General features: G+C 50.6%; 1 protein-coding gene across 1 annotated transcript in view; it reads right to left on the bottom strand.

The window, feature by feature from the left end:
- The window catches only part of AGAP1 (ArfGAP with GTPase domain, ankyrin repeat and PH domain 1), a gene marked incomplete at its 5' end in the record, with an annotated part of 374,015 nt that overhangs the window by 114,827 nt on the left and 248,107 nt on the right, over positions 1–11,081 (bottom strand). Inside the window, 1 exon segment of the mRNA XM_010862065.1 lies at positions 5,968–6,129. Coding sequence (XP_010860367.1) covers positions 5,968–6,129 — 162 coding nt within the window.

The raw sequence follows: 11,081 nt of genomic DNA, 5'->3' as shown, positions 1-11,081 counted from the left end.
AATAACAAAGAAACAAACAAAAACCCCAACAACAACAAGATTTCTGAGTCCTCTCTTGTATAATAAGATTGGGTAAATCCAGACTGGTCCCGCATTTTTAAAGAAACATCTTTTCTCTACCACCTCTGAATTTGATGATCCATATAAAAGTCAGGGTCTTTACATGGAATCTGAGAAATATCAAGGAAGCCACTCTGCCTGCCCCACTCCTAGATTTAAAAGCCGCTCCACACACCTCAAAGACTTGCTTTTTGCCTGGTGGAAAGAGCTTGAGGCAGAGAATCAAGAGACAGTTCTGTCACCTACCAGCAACCTGACCCTGGACAAGAAAGCCACTTAACCTCTCTCTACTTCTGCCTTTTCACTGGGGAAACAGGGAAATTAACGCCTGATGCAAACTTGCATGAATGTTATAAAACTAACGAGAACTACCCGATTCGGGACCCGGAACCGGGACTGCAGAGATGACTGGCACAGTTTCAGCCATGATAACCTCTCTCCTGGACCCTGGATAAGAAGAATACCCAGAACGGATGGCAACTCAAAGGCAACGGCAAAAGATGGCAAGTCATTAATGATCTGCAAAATCCCCACTGCCCACGGGATATCCAGGCACACGCCCTTCAACTTGACTCTGGCCATGAGCCCAGGGTCCCCGGGGCTCGCATCCTTCCATAACTTAGGTTTCACTACGGTGGCCCGACCAGTGCTGAACTTGCCGTAGGGGGACCTGGAACCTTGCCTCTCAGGGCAGCCCTGGCTCGGACGAAGTTTTCCTTTTAATATCTGAACCAAAATCCGCTTCCTTGAAGGTCTCACCCACTAGTCCCAGTGATCTCCATCAGGGCCACCCAGGACGCGCTGGGACCATCTTTCCATGCCCTCATGCCCCTCATGCTGGCTCACTGCCCTCCTTTCCCACATCTGAGTTTATGTTTCTTTTTTTTAAAAAAACTTTTATATTGGGGTACAGCCAATTCACAGCGTTGTGACAGTTTCAGGTGGACAGCAGGGCAGCTCAGCCATACATTATACATACACACATATCCATTCTCCCCAAAGCTCCTCTCCCACCCAGGCTGCCACATAACATGGAGCAAAGTTCCCTAAATAGTCGGTCCTTGGAGTTATCCGTCTTAAATAAAGCAGTGTGTACAAGTCCATCCCAAACTCCCTAACTATGAATTCACTTTGGTTGGTCTGTAATCACTGTAGAGTTTAGCCCCCAGATCTGAACCTATCCATTTTCTTAAATATAACTAATAATTCTGAGCAAGTCAAATTCAATTTAAAATCGAGACTATCGCTGATATTTTAATCCCATTGTTCCCGATGGTCTATTAAATAAGAATACAAGTAGTATTCATGATGCAAAAGATTATTTTTTTTTTAAAGCTAAATGCCGCCTTCACGTTTTTCGTGGGAAGCCTGGAGGCTGCTGGTTTCTGAGAAGCTTACCCTCAAAGTTATACTCAGCAGTGAAGTGCCCCATTGCTGACATTCTTCACGAATGGTCTAGTTTTCCCTGGTAAAGACATCACAAAAGTGTTTTTATCATTACAAATGGGGCCACGGAACTGGGAAATGTTCACGTATTTTTAGAGAGTGCGTGTATGGAAAGAACAGACCCACATCTGCAGGAGCCTCCAGATAGGCAGGTGGGGGGCCTGATACCGGTGATGCAGAGGGTGCAGGGGACATGCGCAAGGTCCTCCCATGGTCAGCACCACGGCGGCCAGCTCTCACCCGCCCAAAGACACAGCTCAGCTCTCAGTGCTGGGAACACCCAGACACACCCCCGCCTTTCCAAGGCACTTCTGCCTTAGACGACACGTAAGGCCACCCCCACTAGCTCACACCTCGCAGTTCTTCCACACTCAGCCCCTCCCAACCCCAGAGGGGCTGGACTACTCTGTGGTATTGACTCTCTCTATGGGCTTCTCAGGTGGTACAGTGGGAAGGAATCCACCTGCAGAGGCCAGAGATGCAAGTTCAATCCCTGGGTCGGCAAGATCCCCTGGAGGAGGGCATGGCAACCCACTCCAGTATTCTTGACAGGAGAATTCCACGGAGCCTGGCAGGCTGCAGTCCGTGGGGTCATAGAGTTGGACACCCCTGAGCGACTGAGCACGTATGAGGGCTGGGTTATATTTGAACCCAGTGACCACGCTGGAACTCAAAATATTCATGAAGGAACTCTTTGGTCACAGTTGCTACTCCCGTAATTTATGAGATTCAATCCATTCATTTTAAGTTGTAAATACAGGAAGATGACCACTATTCTAGTTAATTTAGGTTACACCGTTTTCAACTATCCTGTGTAGACCTGTTCTTCTGCAGGAAAGAACCTCTGCAATCGAGTCTGATGAGGGCCAGGGCAGCGAGGAAGTCAGGGAAGGAAGATCGTTACGGCACCAAGGGTCCCCACATGGACAGAGAGTTTCTGGAATTTCAGGCAACGTTAAGTATTTGATGAAGGCACACTTTCAGTCTTTACTTTCTGAACAAAGACACCGCAAAGGTAAGAAATGCCCAGTGACAGAAACTTGGTGCTCAGCTGAGAGCCTAGGCAGAGTGGGGATCCCTTACGGGCTTGGTGGGGGACGGTTCAGACGTGCACACGTGGCGCTCCGACCCCTCCCTCAGCAGGGCTCAGGCCAGGCCCTTGGGGGGCCACAGGGGACAGAGACTTCCGGTCTACTGCACTGATGTTAGATCAGGGCCCAGATGTGCCCAGGGGTGTGTAAGAGGCACTGGGAAAGGCACGAGCGCTCATGGCCTCTGCTAGCTCGTCCCCGCCTGCCCTCCACCGCCCTTGGAGGAAGGCCTGGGTGGCAGCGTCAGTAGCTCTGACGTCTTTGGTGTCTCACCGGGTTTGGTCAAGGAGGTGGCGGCAGGGGACCAGGGGCAACAGGGGCAGGGGACCAGGGGCAACGGGGACAGGGAGGCCAGGGGCTTCTCTGGGGCTCCTCATCCTCTGGGTCACCAGGTGGCATGTGTCCTTCCCCGGATGGAGGTCTTCCCCGGACGCCTCCCTCTGGGTCTTATAACCAGCTCCTCCTTTCCCTGTTACCCACTGGGGGCCCACCCCACCCCTACAGCTCTTCCCACACCCTGCCCACGCTTCTACAGACAGTCCCTGTGGAAAATTCCCATCAATGACCCAGCCGAGGGCGCCATGTTCTCCCTGGAACATGGAGTGAAATAGCTGACTCTCAGTGGAACTGAAAGTTTCTTATTCTCTATAGAGATTTGAGTCTAGTCATCTGATCCAACAGGGTGTCTCAAAACCTACATGATTCATCCACTTCATGGACATCATCTAGAGAACTTTTTACTATCTGCAGTTGCAACTGCTCAGCATGAGGTCAAGCCAAAGAGAATATACTGGCAATAACAAGTCACAATGCTTTGCAGGAAAGAGAAATATAAATATTTTTAACAATTAAAATTAAACAATCCTCTAAAAATATACACCTAGCTTTCATTTTAAGAAGGCTTCGCTTCGATGGTTCCCACAATACACTTTGATTAATAGTTATTAAGAAAATTTTAAAAATTGTGCATCATTGTGAATCTAAAATTATTTCAATTGAACAATGCGTTCTGACTTCAAAGATGTTAAAATGTGAAAAAAAATAATAATAATATGCCTTGGATATAGCCTGTCTCCCCAAAATGACTCATTTACAGTTGGGAAGGTAACTTTTCCTAGGGAAAAATGATCCGTTTTCTTTTTACAGAGAACTGGTCTTATTTTCTAGTGGAAAGATGTCATGGATATGGCATCATAGGGATGGTCTTCTTAACTACAAAGCGAGGCACGGTGTCCTTTCTAGTCATTAGCACTGAACCTCTGAACACAGATCAACCGACACCCATCAAACATGCCCGAGATGCTGTTGTGATTTCTAATTTGGGTGCTTCTGAATCTGCCTTTCTGTTGGCATCACCACCTCGGCAGGAAGGCCCTTAATGAAAGGGTCTGTGGTTGGCTTGGGGCGGAGGACCTGACTCAGCCTCGACACAGGCTATCGCTCAGAGCCCACAGTCCCACCCCAGTAACGCAGGAAGCGGAAGATAGAAGCATTCCAGGCGTCCGACAAGCCTCCTGTCACTTCTCGAACTTTCTGCGAACCCACTGGATGACAAAGATGCTGATTTGAACCGGCAGCCCAATTAAACGCGCAACCGCTACTAATTTACTTTCAGGCTGTATCTTATTCACACAGTGTTCACTGCGCCAGGAGGTGGGTGGAACGATTAGAAGGGATGAAATGTGTGTAATGAAGTGATAGGTGGACTTGATAATCAGCTTCTACCAAGTGGTACCTTTTTAACAAAAGTCATTCGTTGGAACACGTGGCAAGCACAGTGGACGTTTATCTGTGAAATGGGCCTGAGCCCTTCCCCTGAGGCAGATCCTACTCTTCCCCGGGGCCCGTGGGGCACCTGCTCCCCACCTGGCCGGTGGCCACGCATCTTTTCGACTTTACCCCAGTCCTCTTGTAGGGGGTGGGCGTGTGGCCACCCATTTGTGGCTGGGGGCTTTCTGCTGAAGTTTTTGGAAGGCGTTGCATCAATGCTCAGCATCTGTGGGCGATTTATTTTCCAGTGGGAAGGCCAGTGGTGTCTGAGTGGGTGCTTTGATTCACAATCATTATTTTTCACCACTGCTGATGTAACAGAATCATCCTCATTTATCATAACAGGAGAAAATCCGTTTTTATGGGCTAAACTTGTTAGCAGGAAGCTATGGGAGGCAAAATGGTAAGACTGGCACTGAAAAAGGGCTTCTAGACTCTTTCCTGGCACCGTGAGAGCCCGAGCAAGCTCCCTGACACTCTGAACCTCGGTCTCCTCATTATAAATGAAAATGCCACGGACTCACGGAATTACGGTAAACGACACAGCGCTTGTACTGTAAACTCTGCTCCTGCCTTGCTAACAAATGCGTCATGGGCGGCTTATCTCATTTAAGCTTATCTCCAGATATTAGGAAGGAACAGGCACTTTCTTTCACACTCAAACCTGCAGTTTGAACAGTCAAAAGAGTGTCTCCGAAAAAGTGCAGCAGAGATAGAGAAAGAAAAGGACGTAAGTTACAAAGGTCGTTTCGGGCACACGTGGAATCCTTGCTGAAACCAGACTCCTTTACTCTCACTGGTCTCACCAATCATCATTCATGTTACACGACAGTGTCCTCACATGTGAACCTTCCTTTGCAGTATCTCTTTAACTTGTTTATTACAATGCATTGATTTCACCTCCCCCCATGCCCGTGTGTGCACGTCCACCTCCGCTCGCACACCAAGGAATAAAAAAAAGTAACTCCAGCAGAAGGAGCCACTTCTGAAAGATCACGTGGGCCCAGCCCTGAGCATAAAACCTGACTTCAACAAGTCAGAGGAGAACCAAGACAGACGGTGCCCACAGAAATACTAATGCAGCTCACAAAACAGCAAGAGCGATGGGCATTAATAGAGGGGCGGTTATCATCAGCCGAAGCTGGAAGCCAGGGTCGGAGCGGCTGTCTTAACTCGAGCTGAGTCTAGCGGGGATCAGGGGAGACTCCTACATCAGGAGGCTGGTCTTTTTTGGACGAAGACAACGGGGCACAGCTCGGCTGGAGTGGACACCCGAACCCAGCTCGCCGAGGTCGGGCAAGACCAAACAACCTGCCCGGATGACTGGGGAGCTGGGCCACCAGTGTCACCACGGACCCAGCGGCAGCTGTCAGGAGGTAAGACAGCTGATGTGGTTGGGCAGTCTGGAGGATCAGTGGGGAGAGAGAGGGCCCCCAGCACCGCCTCGTAAATAGAAAGCACACGCAGTGACCTGCATCCCCGAGCATTTGTGGTTCGGAGGGTAAACGATGCTACGAATGAGAGGAGTGAGAATCACTTTTCAGAAATGTGAACTCTGCCCCCGAAAGTCTTTGGAAGGTGGGGTGGGGGGGCGCCTTACCGTCAGCGGTGCCGGAGAGGCCGTCGGCTTTGAAGTTGCTCGTGCTTTTCTTCCTCCGATGCTTCTTTCTGTTGGCGTGAGGGGAGGGGGGCGGGTCGAGCTTGGGGCTGGCGGTGCTGGAAATGCTGGGGCTCGAGCACAGGGGGTCGCCCAGCCCCGTGTCTGCCGCCGGACCGGAAAAGGAAAAGAGCGCAGAGGTCAGCACGGAGAACCCAGACTCTGCCAAGGACCACAGCAACGTTCCTCCAGTTACCAAGCCCCAGAAACAGTCTCCGAACCGGGGGCTCAGAGGTCAGGGCGCCCCGTGCCCAAACACGCCACCTGCCATTCCAAAGCAGGAGCCCCTTTCGGAATCTTCTTTTTGCTCAGGAGAATTGAAAGTCCTCCTTTTTTTTTTTTTTAAGACCAGTGCTTCTCCAACTTTATTACTTAAAAATTTTTTTTATTGGAGTAGAGTTGATTTGAATGTTGCTTTAGCTCCAGGTGTGCAGGAAAGTGCGTCAGTGATACATATACATACGCCCACTCTTTTTTTAAGATTCTTTTCCCATATAGGTCACTACAGTCTGTTGAGCAGAGCTTCCTGTGCGACACAGTGGGTTCTTCTTAGTTACTATTTCATATATAGTCACGTGCGTATGTCAGCCCCAACCCGTTCTCCTTTCCCCCGGTCACCATAAGTTCGGAAGATTCTACATATGAGTGATACCATATCATATTCGTCTTTATCTGATTTATAAAGTTCTCTATTTTGCATGTTTGGAGTTCTGGAAAAGGAAAGTGGCGGTGGGGGGGAGGGGGTTTACTTGTTTATTTTTCTCTTCTCACAAATAATCTGATCTATTAGGAATGAAAAACATGCTCAGGAATACATAGCACAGTGTCATCTTAAGTGGGGTTGAGCCGTGTGTGTGCTTACGCACAAGATACAGGTATGTCTGATTCTCTGTCTCCTTCCCTCAAGACGTCGTAGGACCAGACGTCAGCTGATCACTCGTGAGACGCCGCAGGCCGCCTCCCTGTGTCACCAATGTCCAGCAACAGTGCCTAGAAGCCCACGGCAGACCCGGCAATTTTTGATTCGCTGAACCTACTTAACAAAATGTTAAAACCAGTGCACCGGAAGTGAAACTCTCAACTAATGATGTCTAACTTTATGAAAGAGAAGAACACAACACCCTTAAAAGACCTGAAATGAACATGCAATTCAGCAGAATAAACAAATTCACTGAGAAAGGGATGAAGGAACACCATCCAGATACCTCCAAGCTCCTAACAATTCATCATTTCATGACACAGCATCTTTGTTAACTCAAAAGACAGAACCTTCTGTGTGATGAATTAATAAACATTCGTTCATTCAACGAATGTTCTTTTGAGCACTTACTGTTCTTTTGAGTCACTTTTCTAGATGTCTGGGATGCACCACTGAGAATAACAAAGGTCCCTGTCTGAGTGGCATTGAGACAGCCGCGGGGTCACAGCCCAGACTTCGTCACAAGGTGGTGAAAGGGGAAAGCAGCCCATGGAGAGTGGACATTACAGAGGTGGTGGAGGGGTGGGGTGGGTACAGAGAGGGTCTTGATGAGAAGGCAACACGTGGGCCAACGATTAAAGATGGTGAAGACATGAGAACTCAAGTGCATACCTCGGGGAGGAGGAAATCACCAGAACCTGGCCCTAAGACCAGGTGTGCATGCTGGCGGTGTCCCAGAAACACAGAGGGGAGACTGGCCAGGGCCAGTGAGGACGGGAGACTCAGACAGGGTGTCATCAGAGAGGAAGGGGCCCAGACACTGTCTAGGACCCGGCTCTTATTCTGGGGAGCCGCTGCAGGGTTTTGAACAGAAGGATGACCTGATTTTGAATATAAAGATACTTGAGGGTCTCCCTGGTGCCCCAGTGGTAAAGACTCCTCCTGCCAGTGCAGGAGAGACAGGCTCGATTCCTGATCTGGGGAGACCCCACCTGCCACAGGGACAATGAAGCCCGTGGGCCGTAACCAATGAGCCTGTGCTCTAGGGCCTGGGAGCCACAGCCACGAAGCCCGTGGGCCATAACCGACGAGTCCGTGCTCCAAGGCCCAGGAGCCACAGCTACACGAAGCCCGTGGGCCGTAACCGATGAGCCTGTGCTCCAGGGCCTGGGAGCCACAGCCGCTGAAGCCCATGGGCCGTAACCGATGAGCCTGTGCTCTAGGGCTGGGAGCCACAGCCATGAAGCCCGTGGGCCATAACCGATGAGTCTGTGCTCCAAGGCCCAGGAGCCACAGCTACACAAAGCCCGTGGGCCGTAACCGATGAGCCTGTGCTCCAGGGCCCAGGAGCCACAGCTGCTGAAGCCCATGGGCCGTAACCGATGAGCCTGTGCTCTAGGGCTGGGAGCCACAGCTGCTGAAGCCCACGTGCCGAGAGCTTGTGCTTCAGAACAAGAGAAGCCACTGCAGTGAGAAACCAAGCGTGGCGACTAGAGCCGCGCCCTACTCGCCACAGCTAGAGAAAAGCCTCTGCAGCAACGAAGACCCAGCACAGCCAAAAACAAATAAGCAAACAACATTTTTATAAAGAGATACTGGAAATATGAATTTAAAATACTTTTATTTTATGAACCCCTGGAACATTTTAGCATGTATTAAGAAATATAAAAAAACAAAAAACAAAAAACAACTTTGTATCTTTTAAGCTCTACACCCAGCTCCAGGAATGTCCTAGGAAGCAACTTCCTGATGTCCTAAGGCCAGTAGCGCCTTTCCCATCCCTGCTCAGTCAGGAGGGTCAACCTTCTTCCCATCCCCTGTGGAGCCAAGGCCTCTGGGAGCCTGTCCTGGGAAGGGTATAAGAGTCAACCCACGGCTCCTTCCTGCAGGAGAACCTGCCTCCAGGAGACTGGGTCTCTAGGTTGACTCTTTATCCACATGGTCATTTCTTCTTCATTTTCTCTCCAACTTGCTGCCTGCTCTCCACCAAAGGCACACTCACCCTGGGTCTGACTCCTCCCCTATAGACTCCTCTCCCCTCCAGGTCCAGGGAGTATGGCTAACTGCAGGAGGGCTCCTCTCTTGCTAGCTTTTCACCTTTTCAATGGTCCCAGTCTTCTGTAATATAAATCTTTTAAAAATAGCATTTCTAATACACATGCATTTTGAAAATACTAGATCCCACTGTAAATAAAATACCCCACTGTACGTAAGACTGTACATAGATATCACAGGGGAAAAAAAAAAGGTTAGCCTAGTTAATGTTGTTGTTTAGTCGCTAAGTCGTGTCCGACTCTTTGCGACCCCATGGCCTGAAGCCCACCAGGCCCCTGTGTCCATGGGATTTCCCAGGCAAGAACACTGGAGTGGGTTGCCATTTCCTCCTCCAGGGGATCTTCCTGACCCAGGGATTGGGCCCTCACCTCTTGAATTGGCAGGTGGATTCTTTACCACTGAGCCACCGGGGAAGCCCCCAGTCTAGTTAATACCTGTGCACAATTTCAGACAGTTCGGAAGCTGCCTGATACTGCGGAAGTGTCCAGGGACCCCAGGGTCACTAGCTGATCCTAAAGCAATCCTTTGACATGTTAGTCAGTGCTCAAGCCTTACGATGACTATATTTGTCATTTCAAATATTTTCTGCCCAGGTTTCAAAAGTCTTCATGCTCTGACCATATCCTCTTTGACTGTGAAGTGTTAAGAACCCACCGTGTGCCAGGCTGGGTGACAGGGCATGGGGAAACTGCCCTCTAGTCATGGAGGCAGATGGGGGTGCAGGCCAAGACCGCTGCCCTCTGCTGCAGCAGGGCTGGTGTTTTATTACTTCCCTCTGTCCCTTGGCACCACAGTTCGAAAGCATCAATTCTTTGGCACTCAGCCTTCTTTACAGTCCAACTCTCACATCCATACATGTCTGGACTAGAGGGTGAAAACCCCTGTCCCCATGGACTTGACTTTTAATGACTGAGAGGATGCCTGTCTGGCCACTTGCTTGATACACCCAGGAAAGACTATATCTCCTGGGCAATAGAGTTTGAAGAGGGGGAATCAGATCTATGGCAGAAACACCAAGATTCCCTGGAGAAGGAAATGGCAACCCACTCCAGTACTCTTGCCTAGAAAATTCCATGGATGGAGGAGCCTGGTGGGCTACAGTCCCTAGGGTCGCAAAGAGTGAGACAAGACTGAGTGTCTTCACTCACTTTAATCCTATGCAAACAGAAGTGCCACCCACACACAGAGAGAAGTAAGGTGGGGAACCATCCTCACATCCACAGTCACCGAGGCAGGCTGGCTCTGTGGCCTCCCTCGAGGAACACGAATGTGGCTCCAAGAGGAGCCGCCAGGACCCAGAGCATGAGTGACAGAGAAAAAGGAACCACGGAGCCAGGGAAGGGGCCAGGAGTGGGTTTGGCGTGGGGAGGGTGAAGGGCAGAACGAAAACAAACGGGTCCTGATCTGGGCCCTGCAGGAAGGGAGGGAGGCGGGAGGTGAGCTTTCAGAATAACTCAGGGCTGTCAGCTAGTAATAGAGACAATGATCACAATGACGAAACCAGAAAGCAGGACCAGCTGTTTGTGAGCCCAGGAATCCCGTCTCAGACAAGGAGGGGCAAGGATAAAGGAAGTGATGTGTACCCGTTGCTTGGAAACCGAGAAGCATTTCCCATCTACCATCTGGCTCGCTGCTCACAGGACCAAGACCCAGTCAAGAGCACCACTGCTGAAGTCTAGAGACTGCAGGCGACGCTGGAGCCCCGTCTCTTCTCCCTGCCCGGGTCAATGCCTCAATGCTGGCCCAAGCCCTGCACACGTGATCCCAAGTCTCTCGCTGGAGGAAGGACAGATAACCACGATGTGGCCGGGCGTCCACAGTGGGTGGGCTAAGCGGGAGTCAGGCACCGAAGTCCCTGGGAAAACCAGGTGCTCCAGGCTGGGGTCCGTGGGGGCAGGAACAGCTCTGGGGTGGACTGCTGGGCAAAGCCAGGCAGCTGCCCAGGAATGAAGGGTCCTGCCAGGAACTGTGTGTTGGGGCCAGGTGGGCTGACTGCAGCAGCAGGAGCACCCACCAGGCGAGGGGCTGGCGTCTGTGGCCCCAAGGATGGGGTTGGGGTAGCGAGTCGCAACAGAGGCCGAGC

Source organism: Bison bison, unplaced genomic scaffold, assembly GCF_000754665.1.
Source record: "Bison bison bison isolate TAMUID 2011002044 unplaced genomic scaffold, Bison_UMD1.0 scf7180017864475, whole genome shotgun sequence".
In the NCBI taxonomy this organism is placed as follows: Eukaryota; Metazoa; Chordata; class Mammalia; order Artiodactyla; family Bovidae; genus Bison; species Bison bison.
This window is presented reverse-complemented; position numbering and strand designations above follow the sequence as displayed.